The sequence below is a fragment of the Hypanus sabinus genome, chromosome 21, assembly GCF_030144855.1.
Source record: "Hypanus sabinus isolate sHypSab1 chromosome 21, sHypSab1.hap1, whole genome shotgun sequence".
Taxonomy (NCBI): Eukaryota; Metazoa; Chordata; class Chondrichthyes; order Myliobatiformes; family Dasyatidae; genus Hypanus; species Hypanus sabinus.
In genome coordinates, this window is record NC_082726.1 from 58,284,892 (window position 1) to 58,310,977 (window position 26,086).

The 26,086-nt window shown below is 38.8% G+C and overlaps 1 protein-coding gene across 2 annotated transcripts in view; it reads right to left on the reverse strand.

The window, feature by feature from the left end:
• Positions 1 to 347: 347 nt before the first annotated feature.
• Positions 348 to 26,086, reverse strand: part of scaper (S-phase cyclin A-associated protein in the ER) — a 325,667-nt gene continuing 299,928 nt past the window's right edge. For both annotated transcript variants that reach the window (XM_059946644.1, XM_059946645.1), the window contains 3 exons: positions 1,423 to 1,614; positions 870 to 918; positions 348 to 784 (listed from right to left, as the gene is read on the reverse strand). In XM_059946644.1, the coding sequence (XP_059802627.1) occupies positions 678 to 784; positions 870 to 918; positions 1,423 to 1,614 (348 nt within the window). In that variant the 3' untranslated portion in view covers positions 348 to 677. The remainder of the gene's footprint in view (positions 785 to 869; positions 919 to 1,422; positions 1,615 to 26,086) is intronic.

A 26,086-nucleotide genomic window follows, 5' to 3' on the forward strand; every position in this document is an offset into this window, starting at 1 on the left:
TACATGAAATGGTGGGAATTGAATCCTGATCTTTTGATTGAGGGTGCTGTAATAGCATTATTTTAACCGCTTCGTTACCATGCTGCTCTCCAAAATCCAATATACCATGACAGAATTTGCCTCAAATGGTTACTACAAACCAATGGATCTTCTTATGATGGCAGGAACATCGTATAATGGTGTCTACCGCACACAACTAACAATTCAGAGGTCATAGTCAAATTTCACAAGTTCAGACTTTTTCACAAGACTACTTTCTTATATTAAGTCACATTATATCATTGTATTAAGTTAAACTGTTTGAGAACTAAAGTGTATGAAAATAAACACATTTTCAACAATGCATATTGATGCAGATGAAAATAAATAATTTTATTGTGTCAGAATATTTGAGCCACCAACTGACTTCTAATAAATAAATTAATTAATACAATCCTAAAGGGACTGCTATATCTTCTAACAAACAAAAACAAAACAAATTATTCTCTATGCACACAAGCTAGAAAGATTCACTTAAAAAATTGTCAAGTGATTATGATGAAGATCTTATATACACCAGGTAATATATACAGTTTGTGCAAATCAAATGAGTATGTCCTAGAACATAATATCACTGAATGAGTTACAAGACTAACATTTAAACAAATATTTTGTGTGGTATCGAATACCCTTTCCTCTTAGCAAACTGGCTCTTTCTGCAGAAAGAATTTACGGGCATCTTCCCACATCTCACGGGGAAATCTGTTTGAGAACTCAAGGTAATCTTGACTACAAGCGGCTCCTGCTGAAATGAGAAGATAGAATGGAATTGTTAAAGTTAATGTTGTTGTAAACAGGGGGCAAGTTGAGAAGAAATCTTGGATACTCACCCGCCTGGTGTGATGGTTTGTCAGTCTGACTCAAACTCTGTGCAAAATCCTATAGAAGATAAAAACACACACAATTTTGTCATTTTATTCATTCTAGATATTTTTTATTCATATCTTTTTACTTCTATTCTGTCCATTCCTGCTATCCACATACTTGAGGGAGCACAACCACTGATATAATTAACATAAAAGAGCAACAGGCACAGTTTAACAGGCCTGATGAAGGTTCTGAACCCGAAATATTGACTGTCCATTTCCCTCATCGAAGCCACAACACAGAGGACAGCTCAAAATGGTTTGCCGGTTTTCGCCAGATGTTCGTTCATGTGAAATTTCCAAAGAGAGTCAGGAGGCATTGAATGGAAATGGGAACCCACTGTTAATTGTTTGCTCACTGTGACGATGGAACACCAACTAGAGCCCTGGCTGGTTTTGCCTAATGGCATCCGTACCCGGTCTTTAACAGTGCAGGAATAAGCATTAATAGTTCATGCTACCCTAAAGCAAGGATCAATTATAAAGCGGGACAAAGTAGGAGTTTACACAGATTTACCTGGATAAAGGTGGCAAGCAAGACACAGCTCATTTCCTGCTCTAGGATAACTTTGTTCTGCGAGTTGTTGTAACAAGCTGTGATCAGTGTTGGGAACAGGACTTTGATTAAACCCTGGTCACTGAAGTATTGAAAAGGCAGCTGGCAGAGCTTCTGAAGGACTGTAGGGTGGCGCCCTGACTGCACTGTTACCTGACAGAAAGGAAGGTGTTCATAAAATCATCAAAAAACCATTTAATGACAGAATTTATAATATACAAACACACTAAAAATCAAGTCTGTGTAATCTTCCTGTTCATGTTAAGTTCCTGAGACATTCTTTTGCTAACTTTCCTCAATACAAACTTCAAATGCCAGATTTATTATATACACATCATAGTGTAATTAAGCTCGTCCATGAGGAGTATTGCAATAGTGCCTCTGTTTTCCGTCTTCCCAGCCCCTTGGCTTGAGCTAGACAGGAACCCTTATGTGCGGCCATTTCTCATATTGCAGACAGCCTCACAGTGTAGAAAATATGACAAAATTAGAAGTGAGTATTACCTAAATGGTGAGAGTTTGCAGAGGGATCTGTGCTTGTGCATGATTTGAAAACAGATAGTATGCAGGTACGGCCAAAATGTTACAAAATGTTACCATACATTGCTGGAGGAACTGATTATCAAAGTAGGTTATGCTTCAGTTATACAGGGCATTGGCGAGACAACATCTGGAGCACCGCATACAGTTTCAGCTTCCCATGTGACCACAATATATTAACTATTTAAAAAACTCCTGGTATGATGACATACAGAATGAAAGCAGGGAAACTACACACAGTAATTTCTGCTGTGAGCTTTGCAACCAATTTGCCTATCTGTATATTTCTACTTTTATATCAGATTTCCAATTTTTTCCTTTTACCTTTACTTCAACTCATGAGTTCTTTGACAATATGTATCCCTTTGAGTGTGCTGCCTGTCATGTGTAAACCCTTTGTGTTACTGCTTTATGAAAAAAGATAGGACAGATCAGTAGACCACACAATTGCAAGTGGGTGTGTCATTACTTTATAGTGTTTAGCACAGTGTCAAAGGCAACAAAATGGGAAACGAGATAACACAGATGCCAGAGTAGGGAAGTGGTTACCTCCAACTGACCGCTTCGATGGAGAAAAGTCAAAGGTCACATGAGGAAACTGCTCTGGAATGTCCCATTCTGTAGTGCAATAACAAGGGAGCCCTGGGCAATGAAAAGCATTTGCAGCAGAAAGTATACTCCTGGCTGAGGTATGGAAAATTAGTCAATTTTCCTAGTCTTGATTACTATTCTATAATATGTTGGAAATTCACCTGTCAGGTGGGAACTAGTTGGAAAGATGTGATGCTTTGCACAGTCAAATATCAGAAGGACACATTTTCTAGGTCATTCAGAAACGATGGCTCCTTCTGTGAACTACTAGATTCTTGCTTAGACTCCAAGAAATGACCTCACAAGAATTCTGATGAAGGATCTGCGACAAACATCTTGCTTGAGGAACCCAGTGGGTCAGGCAACATCTGTGGGGGGGCGGGGTGAAGGTGGTTTTTATCAATGATACATGGTTTTGATCTGAAACATTGATAGTTTCTTTCCTTCCTACAGATGCTGCTCGACCCACCTTGTTCCACCAGCAGATTGTTTGATGCTCCAGATTTCAGCAACTGCAGTCTCCTGTCCACATTAATTCTGGCTCTTTCCCCACAAATGTTGCCTGAACTGAGAACTTACAGCATTTTCAGATTTTACCCCAACAAGAAATTGAGCTTAGAAAACAATAGGGAGAACAATGGAGAAAGTTAATATTTGTTATTACTAATGTCCAGTTATTACATATACTGCATTGTTCCAAAAACATTCAGTCTCTTCACCTACCTATTTACCAAGAGAATTGAGAGCCACCTTAAATTGATCAGTCACTAATTGCTTTACAAGTGCGAACTGTAAACAGCTTTGAACTGTTGTTGAAAGGATTCACAATCAAATGGAAAAATGGGCAATTCAAGATTTCAGGATGTCCAGATATTTATTTATAGCGATTCAGCATGGTATTAGGCCCTTCCAGTTTTACAAGTCTGGACCGGCCAATTACGCCATAAGACCAATTAACCTACTAATGTATATATCTTTAGAACGTGGGAGGAAACTGTAGCACCTGGAGGAAACCCATGTGGGTTATGGGGAGAACATACAAACTCCTTACAGAATGTGATCCCAATTTCTGCACAATAATATAGAACAATTGAGTGATTTTTGATGCCAAGTATACTTTACTTATTACAGCCGAAGAGCTGATGTGTTTCAACTCTTACTTGATAACCTCTATATAGTAAATGTGCTTGCAGTTGTTTGATAGCAGTCAAGTGGAACATTACCCATCTTTTTTCTTGTAGTGCATGTTATAAGTAAAGTGTTTAAGGTTTTAATTTTAACTGTCTTTTAAAATCAGAATTGCAGAAATATCATTGGGAAATAGGATTTTGAAGAGTGAGCAAAATAATATGACAGTGAATCTGTACAAGTCATTGATTAGACTTCAAGTGGAATTCTGAGCTGCTTGTATGCAGTACACCTGTACTATTTCATAGGCTTAAGAGGAATGTGCAGAAGTAGTCAAACGATTCTGTGAAAAAGCCTGCAAAAGAATTCACCCCTTTTGGATTATTTGATATACATTTTATGACTTCTTTCAGAAAAAATGACCTTCCTGAACCTGAAAGAAAACTTTCTAGTATCCCTTCCCCCAACCTTTTAGCAGCCAAGTTGACCGAACCTAATGATGCATGAATAGCCTTGGTCTCAGAAGTCAAAGAGGCACCCAATTAAACTTCTGCTCCTTCCCTCTCAACCTACCAAATATAGCATCAGTTTTCTGCATATGGAACACTGGGTACAGCCATCCCTGTGACTTACAGAGAATCCACAGCAGTCTGTGTTAAAAAACCAGCAGCATTAGAAAGTAGGTGGTGTGGGAGGATGGGGGTGGTGTTAGGGTTGGGGTGGGGGGAGGAGGGAAAGAAAGCTTAAAATCACTTCAAAAAAATTCCAGAGATGTCGCCATTCGTTTTTCTTATCACTTCTCTCATCAGCTTAGCAGAGTCCAAGAGTAAGACTGTTTAGACTAATGGGACTTGTCATAAAGCAGGCCAAGTTTACAGAGAGACTTGTGCACATTAAGAAATGAAGCAATACCACTAATGGAACCTTGCTGTGTCCACATCCTGTTAGTCGTACAGAACCTTTTCAATCAAGTCATTAAATTCAACTAACTGATATTAAAATCAAATCACTCCCAGGTTAGGTTGATTACTAGTGAACAATAAGGAAACATAAATTCCCCAGGAACAGCCTTTCTTCAGCCTGGGAGGTAGGCAGGGCCAGGCCTCAAGGAGCAGTAAAACTGCAGCTCGGGATTGTAAATTGTGCATTGGCAAAGCACAAGCTTTCCAGGCGCAAGCACTCACATTGACTACTACCCAAATTAAAGCCAGAGGTGCTGCATGAAACAAAGGAGCCTGTGACAACATAAATTTCAGGGTTTTACAAGATTTCTTTCAAAGGACTTTTAACAGCTGCTGCAGAATATACGGGCCCACCGATCATGTACTTGAGTTGTAAGAATGCAAGTAAACAAATCCAAGTTTTAGGCACGAGCACAAGACCTGCTGCCAAGGGTTGTAAAATATTGCGAGCAACAATATGTGACACACGACTTAACACTGCATACTGTGCAAGTCACTGAAGATTGACCAAGTTGTGATTTACAGTTAGATGTTAAAGAGCACTGCAAAACGATAGAAATTCAAAGTGAGTACAGAAGATTCCAAAGGAAAGAAGAAAAAACAGGCAAGATCTGTTCTCTTAATCAGTTGGAAAACAAACACTGTGTTTACTGAGTTGAGACAGGGTCAGGTGGCATAGCAACATCCCACCGTCAAGTTGGTGGGGGGGGGGGGGTGGTGAACGGAAATGCTGGCAGTTATCACGGGAAAGAATGAAATTATAATTCAGCAGCAAACATTCACCAGAAAAAACTTAAAGGTGTATAGGTTCAAGCATTCAATTTTTCAGAAACATACACCCTCTACATTTTGTTTCTCTCGTGTACATGGATATAAAAGATCACTATTTTGAAGAAAAACAACATTTTTACCTGGCACACTATTTATCCTTCAACAAGCATTGCTAGAACAGATTATCTGGATGTTATTAAAAGTCATTTATGGGGGCTAGCTGTGCACAAATTGGCTACCATGTTTCCTTCATTATAACGGTGAATGCACTTCAAAAGTACTTAATTGCCTGTAAAGGGTTGGGGATATCCTGAGACCATGATAGACATTCTATTAATGCAAGGTTTTTATAAATATCAGTAAAAAAATTAGGGAAAAAGAAACAAATGAGTAAAAGTATCCTATTAAAGTTCAAGAGTTACACTACAGAACTTTATTTTAAAGAAGTGACTTTTTAGTTAATTAAGAATTGGTGTGGCATTTTTAAATAGTAGGTTTCAGAATGTGCAGTTACTTTGAACAGTCTTTTTTAAAAAGTATGTTCCTTTCAGAGAGATCATTATTTAATGTCCGAAAATTAAGTTAAATACAAAGTTACAATCTTTACTTGGATTTATCACACAAACTATGCTAACATTGATGTAAGCAGCCTACTTTTGCCTTTTTGTTGCACTCTTGCTGAAACTCCGGCTTTTCCCCACTAATCCTCAGACTCTCTCTCCTCCTTTAGAATGTTTCTTAAAGTCTTGCTCCTTCACTGAGCAATTGAACACCTGCCCCACTATCTCATACATGCTTTTAATTGAAACAAGAGATGTGGACAGTGACAAGGTGAGCAATATTTCTAATTTCACGCAAGTAGGTGGTGATAAAACACCCTCTTAAACCAATGCTGTCCTGATAGGTAAGGCGCTATGCTTTTAGGCAAGTGGTACAAAGGTAATAATTCTGCAATAATCAAGGAAAGGTGATATATTTCTAAGTCAAGAGGGTGGGTGGTTTGTAAGGGAACAGCAGCTAGCATTGGTCTGATATTCCTGCTGTCCTTGCTCTTTTAAATATGATGGGTTTGGGAAATGCTGTTGGGTTAGACAGGTAGCCATATTAAGCTTGTAGACAGCAGATTGTGGTCGTGGTGAATGAAATGAACACTTTGGAAGATGGGTAAAGTTCCAATGTAGAGATTTGTTTAGGAGAGCAATGAACTTTTGAATGTTGCTGGAGCTGCACTCATCTGTACAAAGGAGGATTAGTGTCATACCACTGACCCATACTCTGTTTGCTTCAGAATGCACAGTCTCTGACTTGTCTGAGTAGCTGCAGCATCCACATAGTTAGTTCATTAAATCTCAGTCACAAGTAACTCCAGGATAAATTTAATATGGGAATATTTTGCCTCTTTCTAGCTGGAGATGCTGCATTGGACATGGATAACTTGGTCATCTGAGGAGCTTCAAAATGAACTGAACAAGTTTCTGACCTTAAGATGGAGAAAAGGTTACTGATGAAGCAGCTAAAGAAAGTTGCCCTGGGACACTGCCCTGACAATCTCTGGCAGCAATATCTGGGGCTGGAACTATTTTTCTCAGTAGGAGGCTTGACTCCAGCCAGTGGAGAGTTTTTCCTTCTAGTCTCATAGGCCAACTTTATGAGAATTCATTGATGTCATACTCAGTCATAGCCACCTCATTATGATGTGGCCAGGTATTAACTCTTATGAACCTTAAAATGGTTTCCTATGTTAAAGAAATTATATAAAGGGAAGCAACACACACGCAAAATTCTGGAGGAACTCAGCGAGTCAGGCAGCATCTATGCAGGGAATAAACAATTGATGATTTTGGCTGAGACTTAATGAAGGGTCTTAGCTTGAAACGTCAACTGCTTATTGCCCTGCATACCAGTGCTGAGTTCCTCTAGCATTTTGTGTGTGTTGCTCAAGATTTACACATCTGCAAAATATAAAGGAAAGGATTTTTTGTCGATCAGGAAGATGCAGGTTAAAGTCTAACCCAGAGACTTTTATACTTTAAATGTCAAGTTGAGCTTATTATCATGTAAACAAGTACAGGAAGGTACAGATACAATGAAAATCTTGCTTGAAACAGCATAGCAGACAACACACAGAATATAAATTATACACAAGACAGTGAATAGAGAGGGGGAGAAAAGAATGCAAAGTCAAGACCTTGGCACAATAAACAAAGCTACAATATGGACAAGTCTATAGTATGCAGAGGTGGTCTGTGGTGTTCCATTGCTGAGGTAGGGTTAGGGTCGTTGAGGTCTGTTCAATTCAGCTGGTACATAGACTGATTGAATTGATGCTTAACTACTTTGGTCATAGTGCCTAGCTTCAATTGAACACTTTCTCCGAATTGGCTCATTTCAGAAAAGAAATGACACTATTTGCCTGGTGGGAAGCAAAACCTACCCAGGGACTTTACCATGTCCCTTCCTGTGGAGTAGCCTATGAACCATCACTGTTTAAATACACACAAATGGATCAATGAGGAATGGACCTGGTTTCCATGGAACTGCATACCAGTGTAGATTTGGAGAGAAAGAAACATTTATCCTACATTATTAATAGATAGCACAATGTCCCCGGTACTTCAGCATAACACTAGCATGATACTCTTTGGAATGCAGAAGGTTTAGGGATAGTTTGATATGGAATTTTGAAAGGAATTCAAGGATCAAAAATATTTCTAAAAGCTAATGGGAAATTTAGAACAAGGCCAAACAATGCAGGGTGAGTTAGGCAACACTTCTAAAACAGAAAGGTTTGGTGGACTGATGATAAAAAGCTGATGGTAGCTCAAGTATTTTTTTAAATTCAAGAAAGAAATACTGCTCTTCCCCAAGTTTTTAAGAAACCTGGAGTCAAGGTGGGCAGGCATCATTAGGATTAGTTTTGATATCACTGATGCAACAGGCTTGAATGACTTGTGCTTTTGTGTTCCCTTAAAATAAAATAGTTGGTTAAATGCTTGCCAGAATAAGACACTATTCAGTTAGCATGATTGTTAACAAGATATCATTGTTACTCTTACATTTCCCTTAACGGGCTACCACAATGAATATGGTAACTTCAGCTCTTGAACTACACAACTGCATGTCTGGGTAAAAGCTAAAGCACAACCACAAGGCAATTGTGTGGAAGTTTTCAGTATCCCTGAGCTGCCAGGCTGTGTGGAAATTCACTAGTTCAAAGCTGAGCAGTGCCATGGTCTCAAACTCTTCATCGCAGTCACTGTAAAACAAGTACATGCAGTGGTTTGATGGGCTATGCCATTATCCCACCTCCACCCAATCCCTTTTGATTCCTTTAGTATTGAGAAATACACTCAGTGGCCACTTTATTAGGTACACTGGTACAAATGCTTGTTAATACAACATCTAATCAGCCAATCATGTGACAGCAACCCAATGCACAAAAGTATGTAAACATGGTCAAGAAGTTCAGTTGTTGTTCAGACCAAACATCAGAATGGAATTATTGTTGATGCCAGGCAGGGTGGTTTGAGTATCTCAGAAACTGTTGATCTCCTGGGATTTTCATGCACAGTAGTCTCTCAAGTTTACAGAGAAAGGTGCAAAAAACAAAGAACATCCAGCACAGTAGTTGTGTGGGCCAAAACCCCTTGTTAATGCGAAAAGTCAGAGAATGGTCATATTGGTTCAAGCTGACAGGAAGGTGACACTAAATTCAATAACAATGTGTTATAACAATAGTATGAAGAAGAGCATCTCTGAATGCCCATGTCTAATCTTGAAATGGATGAGCTACAGCAGCAGAAGACCACAAACGTACACCCAGTGGCCACTTTATTAGGTGTACGATGAAGTGGCCAGTGAGTGCATATCAATCTCCTTTTTGAAGGCATTTAATAATTTGTCTTCCACTGCCTCCTGTTGCAGAGAATTCCACAGGTTCACCATCCTCTCACTGGAAAACAAAATTCTCCTGGTCTCCTTTCTAAATAACATACTTGCATTGTTTCTCTTCTTAAACCCATTACCCCTATTGGAGCAAAGGTCACTGATAACATCTCACCAGAATTCTCTGTGTCTTTCAAATTATCAACTGCCCACTGAAGATCTTTCCTCTCCCAGAGATGAGATCCTTGCAGTTTCTTTTAGTGTTTCTGTAGCATTGGGTTTTTATGGGATGAGTTCAGTGGCCCCATGCCCAACTTCTCTTGTTTCACAGTGGGTTTTGGACTGTCCAAGGCAGAGTAGCATACTAGTATCCTGGAATACAATCCTGGTTCTGTTCTCCTCAGCCACTGGGAACTTCCAAACATGAGAAATTTCACAGATGTTGGAAATTCAGAGTAACACACACAAAATGCTAGAAGAAATCACCTGGTCAGGCATCATCTAAGGAGAGGAATTAACAGTCAATGTTTTGGGATGATACCTTTCATCAGAACTGGATAGGAAGGGGAAAGAAGCTAGAGTAGGAAGGTGGAGGGAGGGAAATGAGTTCAAACTGGCAAACTGAGTTCAAATAGGTGAAGTCAGGTAAGGGGGAAGGTGAGTGGGTGGGGTAGCAGGATGAAGAAAGAAGCTGGGAGGTGATTGGTGGAAAGGGTAAAGGGCTGAAGGAGAAGGAATCTGATAGAAGAGGTGAGTGTACCATGGGAGAAAGGGAAGAAGGGGCATGAAGGAATGAGATGGGTGAGGAGAAGGGAAGGGGTGAGAGGAAGCCAGAATGGGGAAAAGAAAAAGAGTGAAGGGGGCAAGGGGAAAATTACCAGAAATGAGAGAGACTGATGTTCATGCTGCCTGGAAGCTATCCAGACAGAATATGACATGCCTCATCGTGGCAGTAGAGGAAGCCATGGATCGACATTCAGAATGGGAATGGGGAGTGGAATTAAAATGGCTGGCCACAGTGAAACCTTGCCTGTTGCAGACAGAGCAAAGTTGCTCAACAAAAAGGTTCCCCCAATTTATGTTGGGTCTCACTGATGTAGAGGAGGCCACAAAGGGATCTATCTGTACCTAGGCAGTTTGGGGTCCTGTGAAAATTTTATAGGATTATGCGAGACTGTCTTTCTTCTAAATTCAGTGAATTTAGGCCAGCTTGATACAATCTCTCCTCATGTGTCAGTCTTGCCAACTCAGAAATCAGTTTAATAAATCTTCAATACACTCCCTTCTTGTGCAGAATATCCTATAGGGAGATTAAAATTACACATTAAATTCTAGATGGTTCCTTAACCATCTATGGTCCATAACTTATGGACTTACTTTCAAGGACTCTACAACTCAATGTTTTCAGTATTATTTATTTACTTATTATTTACTATTACGATGATTATTTTATTTGCACAGATTGTTTTCTTTTGCACATTGGTCGTTTATCAGTCTTTGTGTGTAGTTTTTCATTGATTCTGTGTTCTACTCTGAATGCCTTCAAGAAAATGAAACTCAGGGTAGCATATGCTGACATATGCACACTTTTATAATAAATTTACTTTGAACTTTATGGCAGCAAGAACAGGCCTTATTTCACCTCAGGAGCGTGAAAATTGGGCTGATACTTCTGGCTCCTGATGGGAGGATCAACTTGGAACTTCAAAAACAAAATGGTTTGTTGCCAGGCATGGTCCAGAGCACTTGTACCTCTCATGGGCTTTTCCCATGAATGTTGCGAATGCAGCCCAGTCTATTACTCACTCCAGCCTCCCCACCATTGACTCTGTTTAAGATTTCTGTTACCTTGGGAAATCAGTCAATGTGGTCAGGGACTGCTCTCACCCTAGTCATTCTTTCTTCTCCCTGTTCCATTGGGCAGCAGATACAAAAGCTTGAGAACATGTAACAGCAGGCCCAATTGGAGGGCTTCTATTCCGCAGTTACAAGAATCTTGAACAAACTTTTTATATGATCAAGATAAATTCTTGATCTCTCAGTCTAGCTCATCACCTTATTTGTCAGTTGCATCTATTTGCACTGCACTTTCTCTGTAATACTATACTCTGCATTCCGTTATTGTTTACCCTTTTGTACCACCTCAATGTATTTCTGCAAGGAATGATCTACTTGGATGGTATGCATACTAATGTATTCCACTGTATCTGTGAGGCAATAACACAGAGGCAACATGGTAGTGTAGCAGCTGGTGTAAGAATATTACAGTGCCAGTGATCTGGGTTTAGTTCCGCTGTTGTCTCTAGGAGCTTGTATGAACTCCCCATGACTGTTTAAGAATCCTCCAGGTGCTCTGATTTCCTCCTACATTGGAGGTCACCTGGGTGTAATTGGGCTTGTTGTAACCACGCTGCAGCTCTAAATACATAATAAATAAATTACCAATTGCCAACCAATTACTAAATACTACTTGGTACTCCAGTTCTGAACCCAGATCTTGTGGCATAACCTTTAGGGAAAAGTCAGCCACATCCAGCATTCCTGAAGAACAGGCACATCTTTGCTCGATGTGCACTCAAGTCGCTTTCTCAACATGACCTATGGGAATCACAAAAGTAAAATGAGCTAGAAGGTCATTTTGCGAAGCGTGTTTCCTCACAGGAAGCTACACTGGCCATTAAGAAAGCCCCTAAGTGAAGATCTTCAATGAAAGTGCAACTCCCAGTGGCCTCATCATTTTCACAATACTGTTCTTTCACTGTTATTACCAGCAGTGTTTTCCTTAGCTAGTTCTCAATCCTCTAGTTACAGATTCTGTATTTACTCATTATGGTTGTGACAACTGAATATTTCACCCTGCTAACAATTGTGGGGAAGTCAGGTTATTGTACATCCTGTGTATACCCACTGAGACACTTATCTGAATTAGACAACTATCCATGGCCAATTTTCAAGAGATCAGTAGTGGACTCTTTCATGATCCAGCACTAAGTTCCATAGAATCAGAGAGATACCTCTGGCTCAGTTAGCAGATCAAAACATCTGATTGTGTTTGGATTTGGTGGCAGGCAAAGTGGCTGCCGAATACGTACATTCCTCTTCAAACAGCAATGACTACAATTTGGTTAATAACCTAGAGATGCAAATTAATCAATTAGGACATGCAATTTGCCAAGAAAGCTCATGCAGCAACACAGAATTCTCCTATTTATAGGCCATATTTTTTGTTATATTATCCTTTTTTCTTTTTAAAATATTAGTCGAGGGCATGTCAGCGTAGTAAGTAGTTAATGCAATGCTTTACAATGCCAGTGATCACTGATTGGGGTTCTATTCTGGCCACTGTCTGGAAGGAGTTTGTACATTTTCCTCATGACTACATGGTTTCTTCTCAGTGCTCTGGTTTCCTCCCATGTACTAAAGATGTATGGTTAGGATTAGTGAGTTATGGGCGTGTGATGTTTGCACCGTAATGCCTAGCACAATCCTCACTGATTTGAGTTGATGCAAATCAATGCATTTCACTGTATGTTTTGGTACATATAGCAGATAAAACTAATATTAAAAAAAATCTCTGCCGTTTTTAAGACTACAAAATTGAAAGATGTTACACAAAGCTATATGCAAAAATAAGCTGCAGAATACTGGCAAGCAATTAGTCACTTTGGAAGTCCGCCTAAAGCAGAATTTTAAAGAAACTAATAAATATTGTGGATCAAATGGATTCATGTGTACTTATATATGAAACATAAGGTTATTCTGCTAATATAGCAAGCAATGTGGAAGACAAAAGGAATGTTATTATAAGAGGACTTTATAGTAAGGAAAGGATGTCTTGTGGCAGGCAAAGATTTAGACTTAGGCAAAACCAAAACAAGAAAATTGTTGTGGTTCTTTACTCAAGGAAGGTGATACTTGCTTTAGAATGGATACATCAGTGCATTCATTTCTGGGCTGAAGGACTAACCTATGTGGAATCAGAATCAGACCCAGGTTTAATATCATTGGCATACATTGTGAAATATGTCGTATTTCACAATGCAACAATATGCAGCAGTACATTGTAATACATAATAAACCCCCCATAAATTACAGTAAATATATATTTAAAAAATAAATTAAGTAAGTAGTGCAAAAAGAGCAAAAAATAATGAGGTAATGTGTGGGTTCATTGTCCATTGAGAAATCTGGTGGCAGAGGGGAAGAAGCTGTTCCTGAAATGTTGAGTCTTTCTTCAGGCTCTCGTGTTTCCTCCTTGACGGTAGCAATGAGAAGAGGGCATGTACTAGATGATAGGGTTCTTAAATGATGGATGCTACCTTTTTGAGCTATCGCCTTTTGAAAGTGCCGTGGATGCTGAGGAGCCTAGCACCCAGAATGAAGCTGGCTGAGCTGACAATTTTCTGCAGCTTTTTCCAGTCCAGTGCAGTGGCCCATCCATACCAGACAGTGATGCAACCAGTTAGAATATTCTCACCAGTACATCCGTAGAAATTTGCAAGAGTATTTGGTGACATATCAAGTCTCCTCAGACTCCTAATGAAATAGAGCCACTGCCATGCCTTCTTTGTAATTGCATTGATATGCTGGGCCCAGGATAGATCTTCAGAGATGTTGACATCCAGGAACATGAAACTGCTCACCCTTTCCACTACTGATTCCTCGATGAGGACTGAAGTGCGTTCATTTGACTTCCCCTTCCTGAAGTTCATGATTAATTCCTCAGTCTTACTGACATTGAGTACAAGGATGCTGTTTTGACACCACTTAACCAGCTGGTATATCTCGCTCCTGTACGCCTCCTCATCACTATTTGAAATTCTACCAATAATAGTTAGGTCATTGGCAAATTTAAAGATGGTGCTTGAGCTATGCCTAGCCACATTGTCATGAGTGTAGTGAGAATAGAGCAGTGGATTAAACACACATCCCTGTGGTGTGACACTATTGAGTGTCAGTGAGGAGAAGATGTTATTTTCAATCTGCACTGACTGTGGTCTCCTGATAAGTCAAGGATCCAGTTGCAGAGGGAGGTACAAAGGTTCAGTTTTGGAGCTTATTGATTAGAACTGAAGGTACAATTATGTTGACCACTGAGCTGTAATCAATAAACAGTAGCCTGACATTCATGTTACTATTGTCCGAGATATCCAAGGCTGAGTGGCGAGCCAGGGATGTTGCATCCACTGTAGACTTCTTGTGGCAATAGGCAAATTTTAGCAGGTCCAGTTCCTTGCTTAGGCAGGAGTCGATTTTGGCCATGACTAACCTCTCAAAGCACTTCATTACAGCAGATGTGAGTGCAACTGGATGATAGTTGATTGAGTCAGTTCACCCTATTCTTCTTGGACACTGGTATGATTGTCTCGCTTTTGAAGCGGGTTGGAGCTTTCGACTGTAGCACTGAAAATGTCCTTGAACATTCTTGCCAGTTGGTTGGCACAAGTTTTCAATATCCTGCCAGGTACACAATCAGGGCCTGACACCTTGTGAGGGTTCACACTATTGAAAGGCATTCTGATGTTGGTTTCCAAAACAGAAACCTCAGGATCACCCAGGTGCTGCAAGGATTCACACAAGTGTAGTTTTATTCTCCCTTCCCTGGGAGTAAAGCATCACAACAATTCATGTTATTTGGTTTTGCTTTGTAGGAAGTGATGGCCTGCAAATCTTGCCAGAGCTGACGTGCATCTGATTCTGTCTCTAACCAATTAGAATTGTTTTTTCTTGCTCTTGAAATAGCCTTCTGGTTGTACCTGGGCTTCTCGTACAGTTCTGAATCACCAGTCTTGAATGCCACAGATCTAGTCCTCAGCAGACTACGAATCTGCTGGTTCATCCATGGCTTTTGGTTTGGGTATATCTTGTATGTTCTTAAAGGCACACACTCATTCACATAGGTTTGATATAGTCAGTGATTATTGTGACATATTCATTCAGATTTGAAGGTGAATCCCTGAATATTGTACAGCCCACTGATTTCAAAGCAGTCCTGTAAATGCTCCTTTACCATACCTTCTTGGTCCTCAACACTAGTGCTGTGGTCTTTAGTCTCTGCCTAGACACCAAAGTAGAAGTACAGCTAGGAGATTGGACTTCCCAAAGTCTGGGCGTGGGTTGGCATAGTAAGCATTTTGATGGTGGTATAACAGTGGTCAAAGTGTGTTGGCTCCTCTGGTTCCACAGATGATATGTTGGCGGTAGTTCAGAGACTTCCCCGCAATGATAGGAGAGGCATCCGGATGTGCTGTTTTGTTTGTGACTGCTGATCCTGGAGCTCAACACCTCCAGTGCCTGCCTAATGTTGGCCTGAGGTGGAATGTATACTGCTACTACTGTGACGATGGCAGAATACTCTCTAAACTGGGCAACATTTGATTACTCGATCTTCCAAGTTGGGTGAACAGGATTGAGACAGAACCACTACATCTGTGCACCATGATGAGTTAATTATAAAGCACAATCCACCTCCTCTACCTTTAAAAGAACTGAACTGTCCTGTCTTTGTAGAGAATGATAAAACCATTGGCTGCAGTGCTGCGTCCAAAATGGTGGCGGTGAAGCAAAGTACATAGCAGCCCCTGATATCCCTCTGGTACTGCAGTCTTGCTCTGAGGTCTTCAGTTTTATCTTCAGGAGACTATATATTCACCAGCAGGAGAGTTGGGAGCAGTGGTCTAAGGCCTCTGTGCTTCAATCATACCTGTAGACTGACTCATCTTCTGTGCTTATGTTTTCTTAAATAGAACTGCACTCGTTACTGACGTCTGCAGTCCAGGATCCGCTGAAGTAAAATGGGCTTTTATTTTCCAAAGTTTAAAAAATGAGGTGATCTTAGTGAAATATAAAATTTTTAAAGGAGCTTAACAGGGTAGAATCTGCAGTGTCCTGAAATAGCCTCAGATAAGGAGCCAGCCTTTGTGGTGATATTAAAGGAAATGTCTTCACTCTATGTGTCATAACTTTGGAGTTCTCTATTCTATATGCTTCAAAAGCGAGTCCACTCAGTCTTCTCTACTCAAGATTGAGATAGAAAAACATGTGGCATTAGGAAACGGAGGAATTAGGGAAATTAACTGTGGGATTATGGAAATTAAATAATTAAGAAATGTATATCTTCTGCCAGTGCATGTTTTCAGAGCACTTTACATCCTGGTAGCATTCTTTTCCAGAGCTGTGGGTAATACAGTGCAAAAACAGGGTTTTGGCATAATTTGTCCATCCCATTTAAGATACACATTTAAGCTAGTCCCATTTGCTTTCAGTTGACTGATTCCCTCTAAACTTTTCTTATTCCTTTCTTGTTCTTCAGGAAAAGACTAAATGAATTGCAAGATTAACATTGAATCTAATGATAAATTAATATTCCATTAATAACTTGAAGTTTTACACATTAACTTGCAGATTTTAAGGAGAGAACAGCCATGTGACAGAACTGCACATCACACAAGATTTGAGCACTTTGGACTGGGTTATTATCAAAGGTAAAATGGCTGGAGTCGCTTAGGTGTCAAAAACCAAACTTATAAAAATTAGTGAAAATACCGAATAGAAAACTGCCAATATGCTCAAAAAAATACCTAGCAGAAAATGCAATAATAGCTCCCTACATATTCTTTCTTGTCTAGTGTGAACTCCTGGCAGCCCCCATCTCTCTCTTAAACTGAGGGTGACAAGCCCCATTTATTAGGCACCAGGACATACTTAATCACCCACAAAGTTAACTGAAGACTACACATGAATCAGAATATGATGCACCCAATCATATAGTACAATCATATTACAAAATAAATAGAAGTATCTACCTTAAACACAATATACAAAAACATATACATATTTACACTTCCCCATTACTAAGGAGATGGAATATTCCACTGTGTTTGGTGGGAAAAGCACCATAAAGCCAGCCTGAGCACATCCACTCAGTTTAGCGCCCAGTGGGTGCCATGTGATTCATCAATTACATGCTTTCTTGCAGCTAATTACACATAGCAGTCTTGGAGAAATAGAACAGGGCCAATCAGCATCTCCTCTAGCCTGCCACTGCAATGACAGCAGAATGATAAGGCAAGTTTGTGTGTGAGTGAACATGCATGTGTAAGATGTGCGTTTACCAAGAATTCTCCATCACAGCCTGAATAAATAAAACAGGGGTCAATTGACCAACCTATTGCATAAGGAAGCAAGTACTAAGATGTTATTGCCTCTGCCTGATCTACAGGATTTCTATGCAATTTACTGTAACCTTTTGCTTCATTTTTCTGAATTGGTAGAAGTTTAGTCTTTTGGTTGCTAGTTAAAAGATGCCAGTCATAAATCAGATTTACAGTAACATTTAAACAGAGTTGGCTGCCTTTAACATTAACACTGGACTGCATTGAACTCAATTTGAATAGATCATGGAAGGCGCGTCCATTTATTTGATAAATGGGACGTCAGGGACTTGTCAAATGCCAGCATGCTGTCAACAAGCCACATGACAAACTCCTGCCTTAAACTTGCACATCACACTGGAGCGAAAACAGAAATTCACTAATCCAATCCACTTTACATTTATTTCCTATCAAAATTCAGCATACATTACAACATACATTTTTTCAGCCCTTTATTTTGTCTGTCAAAGTAAAAAAAAGTAGTAACAATAGAACAAATTTTATATTTTTACGTCTTTTGTGTTCATATTTCAACCTATGTACTCACTTTCAAGGACTCTACACTAATGTTTTCAATATTATTTCTTATTTAATTTTTTTTGTATTTGCAGTTTGTCTTCTTTCGCATATTGTCCATCTCTGCGTGTAGTTTTTCACTGATTCTGTTGTATTTCGTTGTTCTACTGTGAATGCCCGCAAGAAAATAAATCTCAAAGGTAATATATACCAATATATTCGTACTTTGATAATAAATTTACTTTGAACTTTGAACCTCAGGCTATCATCTAATTCTAAAAACTGGGCAAACATTGTACTGCAAGATATCTGCATGGTATATATGCAAGATATCTGCCTATAACCAGAAGAGTTGATGCTCTCTGGATAGTTAGCTGAGTTTCTCTACTACCGTGTACAGAGTAGCTTAGTTCAATCTCAACAACAAATTATGAATTTTTACTAGAGACCATTGGACTAAACTTGGTCAAAGAATTATCTGTCCCACTTTCTAGTTTCTGTTCCTTTAAGTCACAGATTCAAACACACATCTAAGTATGTTTTAAATTCAATGAGTAATTCTGCATGTACTATACTTTCCAATAGCAATTTAAATATCCAGAGTAACCTCTGGCAAAAGTAAGTCTCTTTCTACTTAAACTCCTTTTACTGATTATGTTAAATGTATGATATGATTTGGTCTATTTTACAAACCACACACCCAGCACCTGCCCCATTCTTACCTTGCCATCATAAATATGACACTACAATTTTTTAAGTGAATTTTCAACTCACTTTTTGGAGTATCTAGTCCAGTTATAACACTGCTGTATCTTAATACCTTGTTCATTTTTAATTCACTCTTTGCTCAAAACTCACTTGGAAAAATTGATAACTAATATAGAGTACTAACATCATCAGATAAAATGAACAGAAGATATTCCTAAAATAATTAAATTTTATTTTTGCACTTTTAACGCTGCCTCAGCATTCAAAGATTCCCCCCCCCCCCAAGCTCAAGCAGATGGCAAATGTAAGATATAATGCTCAAAATTTCTTTGAAGACTAAGTACATCAGGGGTTAATGTCAAATGGGAAGGATTTTTCATACTTGTAGTGGATAGCTTTGCTTTAAAGATAGAAGATCTGCATTATTTCCTCCTGTACATACATAAACAGAACCCAAGGCAGAGGCACTGAATCAGCAGAAAATGTCACATAATGGGCCTTTTTCTTGCTCTCAGGTCAATTCAACATTGCTTTATAGTTCCGCCAGTGCTTACATTAGCTCTGAGATGCAAAGGCTGTTCCAGAACTTCCAATCGTGATCCTTGTGAAACCTTTTGAAACTTGGAAAAGTTTTCTCCTGTGTGTAACTGCCAAGATAAAACCCCTTTACTGGGTAAGGGAAGGAGATGAAAGAAATACTGTCCATGGCATTTATATGGCATCTCTCAAATCCTTTTTATGACATCTTCAAGTGCTTTTTAACCCAATACAGTATTACAGCAGATTAGTCATTATGGGAAATGTAGCAGACAATTCATGTACAAACTTCTATAAACTACCATATATTAATGGCAAAACTTCTGCTTAACATCTCATCTAAAAATGGCACCTTTGACAATGCAGCACATCTACAAGTAAGGCAATAGGGTAGTTGCCAAGGCTTGTGTATTAATGCAAATTAAATCTATACCTGCAAATAAGTGCATTTCTTAAGGGAATTACAGCTGCAGATTGCAGCGATAACAGTTCACAAGTTGTATATCTAGTAGTTTTGTGAGATGTCTGCAAAATGTTGCCATATATTGCCAATTTCATTTTGGTAATCTGACTTCCTGATGTAGATGAGAATATGTAACAACAAAGCCATAGCTGGGTACAAATTAATGAGCAAAATCAGTAAAAAAAACACAAGTATGAAATCAGATAAGATTGTGGCATTTTCTTTGTACAGAAACTACATTTTATATCAGTACAAGATTTATGTATTTTTATTCAGAGAAACAGCATTTGGGCTCCTCTGGCCCAATGAGCCTGCACCATCTAAAAACACTCATCTGACCGACTAACCTACTAACCTGGACGCCTTTGGAATGTAGGAAGCACTCAGAGGAAACGGATGTGGTCACTCAGAGGGAAAACATAAAAACTCCTTACATACAGTAGCGGAATTGAACCTGGGTTACTGGCACAGTAATAGTGTTACACTAACTGCTACGCTACTATAATAGAAATTATAGTCAATTTCTACAGGTTATTTGGAAGAACAATCTGAGATATCACCAATAAATAAAGCTGCAACTACTCAAAGAGCTGCTGGATGGCAAATTATTTAAGAAAACCATATTTAAAGATAATAATCTAAGCAAATTTACAAAGCTCCAAAACTTAAGTATTGAATGCATCTTTTGAGTTGAATCAGATACCTTCAGATTCTCTTCAACTGAAGAGTGTGCTTAATACTTCCACCAAATTCTTCTCTATCAAAAGGTAGGTTTAAGATGGAAATTTTCAAACAGTTACATGTAAACTCTTTCTCCATCACCAGAGTGGTGCTTTTCTGCAAGCTAATGTTTCCTTATCTCTCTTCTTTTCCTCTAACATTGCTCAAGTAGTTATTGTTTTGATTTCAGGTCTAATAAAATAATATATGCCTAACTTGCCTCAATCTACCATATCTTCACAAATGCTGCTCGGTGTATTTCCAATTTTTCGCTAATTTACTTTAATGGGCACAACTGGGTCTATTCCCGACTTTAGTTCCACAAGGAAACAGAATCAGAATCAGGTTTATTACCACTGGCACATGTCATGAAATTTGTTGTTTTGCAGCAGCAGTACAGTGCATGGTTACTACAAGTTACAATAATAAATAACGCAAACAAGGAATAGCGAAGTAATATTCGTGAACCATTCAGAGATCCAATGGCAGAGGGAAAGAAACTGTTCCATGAACTATTCATCATCTGTTCATTGTTTAGTGTCTCATACCTGTGCATGTTGAAATATACTACAGAAATCTTAGACAAACTGAAGGGTAGGTGCTGGGATATTCAACTTCCTGCTCCACCTGTGGACTCACCACTGATTATAGGGGTACCTGTCCCTCCGCTTCATATGAAAGAGGGCTGGCATAACAATAGCTGCAGTATTCACTGGGGTTTTAAATTAAGATTATTTTAAAGTATATGGCTGCTATTTTTAAAATAGTTTTTTTTAAGGTGATTGAGAGGCCAAGAACAATCAAACCCATTCATTGTATGAGGTTAGTGTCGACGAGTACAGTACAAGAAAGATTAGCAGATCACATCAAGCACAATTTGCCAATAATTTCTTATAGAATGTTCTTCTAATAGAGAGTTATACACCAGAGAAACAAACGATAGCTAGTGGGAAGCAAAAGATACAGATCTCTGTTGTACCAATCTATGAAGTAGCAGATTTAGAGCTTCATTCTATGCCTATTTATCTGATTCTCCAGAATTATTGTACAGTGTATTTATCCAAATTAATCTGATCATAGATATAAACCTCACTTTCTCATTGTATCCTTTCCACAAAATACTTTCCTATATGAATCAAACTTGACAACCACCTCAGAATTGTTTCTCAGATTTAGTGGTGTCTCCTCACATGGGTTCTTTAAAACAACAAAAAAGGAGAAGGTGGATTAGCTCAAGGTTGTTCCACATATTTTTTCTTTTTTAGACTGGGTATACTCTGAAAATCAGGGCCAAGTCTTTCATGAGTGAAATTAGAGGATAGTTATACATTGCAGAAGTTGGGAACTTTCCTCAGCTAACAGCAATGGTCTGAAGTTAATTTTTAATCTGAGTTTGGTAGATTTTTGCTGGGGCAAAGATAGGTGTACAGTTATGTCACAAATTATTCATCATTTCACTGGCTGGTAAATGAAGGCCTGCTCCTGAGTTTATATTCATATCACCTTAAGGAAACTAATGTCCAAATTATAATATTAATTTAAACTGCAAATTTTGGGTCATGGCAGAAAATCAAACATCATCGGAACCAATCAGCATCAGTTAATCCTTTGGACTAATTTTTCATTCTTGACAAAGTTCACAAAAGATGACAAAACATTTTAAAAGAAATTACCAAGGGGAGAGGGGAAAGACATAAAATAGAGACAGAAAGGATGAATCAATAAAAGTAAATTATAATAAGAATTAAACAAATTAAAAGTGTTATAGGATGTATTATGGTACTGAAGTGCAGGGGAGGCAAAAAGCAAAGGTTATGACAAAGGTAATGAAGCTGTAGAAGTGAAATCTCTGGAAAATTAGGGATCAGATATAAAATTAAAGGAAGAGGTGCTATTTGAGTAGAGAAGACCAAATGGTTTGGAATACAAAAGACAATCAACAATCGCCTTCCCTTCATCCAGCATTGTGCTTGATTTAGGGTGATCCAATGAGCAATTGTCTATAGACAAAGTCAAAGAAAACACTCTGTAGAACATGGCTCAATCTGATGTAATTGAACCTGACTATAAGCACCATCATTGTTTTTTGGAATTAGTCGCTTTACAATTCAGAATTCAAAACTGTATTGATTTAGGTTATTTGCCATTGTTGTACAACTGTATACTTTATATTGATGGCTTTAAGTTGATAATAATCCATTCACAACCTAAAAGTGGACTCTCAACTGTTTAGGTGTTTTCTAAGCTTGTTTTACACTTTTCTGTGATTGGAAAGCCAGCAGGTATTTGGAGAGTGTCATGGTTTCAGTAGCTATCTAATATTTCAGTAAAGTATGGCTTCCCATGTAAACCGTTGAAGTGAGCACCATGGGATATTACAGTTGAGCTCAGCGCAAGTACCTCTGGAACAGAATTGTAGGGAACTCCAATGAACATTTTGTTTTACAAGCTGAAGATTGCTAGTAACTGCATTGTTGCAACTTGCTGCCCTTAATAAGATCAAATGATCCTATCAGAGATTGATACTCTTTTGTGTAGGAATCTAGGGCTTGGTTTTTCACTAGAAAATGCAAATAACAACCATCTACAACACTTTTTCTTACATTATTTTGGTTCATCATTGCTTTGATCGATGTGCTATACTCATCAGTTGTCAATTTGAAAAATGAGGTGACCACACTATTGTTTAATACAGCAGGGATATGTTCTTGGTTGCCAGCTGAGATCAAGGGCTGTGCAGTAAGTATGCTTCAACACTTTTACAAATTAACTATCCGCATTTTTTAACTTCATGAATATGCAAAGAACACCAATTCCCACCGTGGTCATTCTTACAAACGTGATTCCAGCCACGAACAAAAGTGGATTCATCTGTCAGTCCTGTAATTTAATCATTTCAGCTTCATCCAATTATCCAATATAATATGCAAATGAAATGAACAATTTCTGTTGCATACTAATTACATTCATCAAAATAATTAAATCAGTGCAGAGTGGGAAGTTTAGCAAACAATCATAAAACCTAAATAGATTCTTTAATTAAGGCCACAAGAATTTAATTAGGAACTGTAAGCTGCCCTTAAACTGCTGAAGAATACAAGTGTGATAAGGAACATTACTCTTATTATAAAGTTTTCCCTTCTGAGGCCATACGTAGCACTATGGGACCTCTTTCACTTAGCTGAAAGTTAACCAACTGTGGCAGACTGCAACCAAATGCCAGCTCAGGGAAGCTTGCTTACAAGCTAATTAAGCAGTACAACAAAGACATCATAATCCCTCAACTACTGAGAGATTTCAGGTTCTGCTACCTTACAACAAATCCATTCCAGTTGCACTCAGAATTTGATAGAAAGAAAAATTTCAATACAAATCTTGGGCTCTTCAGTTACATTATGTGGATTGTAAATGTCATTATTCAAAATATTTTAACAATTATGATAGTCCTGGAAAGAAAAAAATCTGTTCCATTCACTCACATATTACACAGAAATACTAGTTTCTCTGTGATGCAGTACTCGATGAGAAGTCAGCAATGTGATCAATACCTGATGTCCATACATCAGGCAGTTCACTAAAGTATCTTTAATGTTTCTTTACTCTTCAACTTTTTAAAAAACTTATCACCTACCAAATCCTTGCCCAGAGCTTCTATTTAAACCTTTCAAATTTGGTTTCCACTCCGACCTTACAATGAAGTGACATTTTCTGACATTGTTGTTGTCGCTTCATTCTTTGGGGCCACTGATGCATCATTTTCCTGTTTCCTCTCTGCTTCCTAGCTCAGAAGGATTATCCTTAGTAGGTTTTAATTGCAAATGTATTGCCCAAACGTATCCAGTGAAAGGCAAAGTCTCCAGATTAACATTACATCTGGAGGCATTTATTGATTCATACACAAACCCTTAGTCAATAACCGTTCTTCTTAGGCAGACCCTTGTGGGCTGAAGATGTCTTGCTTCCACTATGGCTTTGTGAGTCCTGAGGTGGCTGATGAATTTAATGTGAAAACCACAGACTTTTTCATAGATGAAGTAGGTGCTTGATGGGCTAGATGATGGATAGTTTGTGAGACATTGTGGTCCCCTGGTCATTTACACAGGTCCTCTGTGTGTTCTTTCTTTCTAAATCTTTTTATTCTCTGTGTGCTCTTGAAGCATTAGTATGAATGCTCCTCTACTCTTGAGCGGTCATGGGCCCTAGATCCTTAAGGGTCAGTGGGGATGCTGCAAGTTTTCAAGGAAGCTTTGATCTTGTTCCTCTGTTTGCCTGGTAATTTCTTTTCATTACAGAGCTTGGAAAAGAGAGTGTGGTTTGCAAATCTGTCTAATTGAGTTGACTAGGTGCAATCAGAGATACCCTGTTAGGGATGTTAGCTTGGGAGAAAACACTGGCCTTGGTTTAATTTTGAGAAAAGTCTATCTTTCCAGTGTCTTGAGTGCAAGAATCAAGATCACCAACAGACCATGAGTTTTGTGCATTGCCTGAGGCCTTGATTCTCAATAATTGATTACTGGTGCAATGAATTTGGTGGTGAATCTCATCATCAAATGTCTACCTTTGATGAGAGGTGGCTCCCAAGGTATGGGAAGAGGCCCAAGTCTTCTATAATCCCCTTTTTTCCATTGGAAGACAGTGTAGTGTAGTGTAGTGTAGTAGGCAGCTTCAACTTATGAATCTTGAGCGTAAAGTCCATCCTATTGCAGTGAAGGACTTGACAGTGGCTTGGAGCTCAGCACCTGGGTACACACAAGTGAAAAATTCTTCTGCATACTGCCACTAACTGCTTAGACTCAGGTGACCTTGGTTCTGGAGTGTAGCTCCATCTACAGTGACAGATAACTATCAATTCTGTTGATTAGCTCCACTTCCATTAATAGCTTGTTGGAGGTGAGGTGGAATATTATGGCAAGAAAAAATGCTTGGGTATTGGTGCATGATGCAGCTTTATTTGACACTGATCTCTCTGACAGATCCATTTGTTAGGGTCCAACCCTTTCATTTAATGAGGAATTTGTATGTTAAATCATGACAAATTTCTGCGGGAAGTTCAACTTGTGGAAGATGGTTCACAGTCGAGAATCATTAGACAACGTCCACTGTTATTTTAATGCTCCCCCACCTTTAACTTTCTGTTGTGGTTCCGCACTGATTATGGCTTATCAAAATCTGGATGTCGAATGATTTAATCTGACTAGGGTAGGTTAATGTTTCAGGGTGAATCTGATTACTTTCAGTAACAATATCCTCTAAACCATAGTTGAATTTCCTATTATAGATCCTCTCCTTTTCCAAAACTGCTTGGCGCCACCTATATAACATTGCTTGTCTCAGCTCATTTGCTGTTGAAACACTCCTCCAGGTCACCATTATCTCTGAAACACATCCATATCCAAACAACTATGGCCTTTATTCCTAATATATCAGGTCCCCTTTGACAGTGCTCTCCATCTACCTGTGCAGTCAGACTCCCTTGCCTCATTCTTAAATTTTTATCTTGCAGTCAACTTCTTTCATGATCTTGCTTAGGAACCCTGACTACCCACCACAGAACTCCCTACATCTCTGACTTAGTGTCCAGTGCTTTAACCTCTCTCTTCACCTGAACATTGGCAGTCACAGCTTTGGCTACCTAGGCTCAAGGTTGTCAA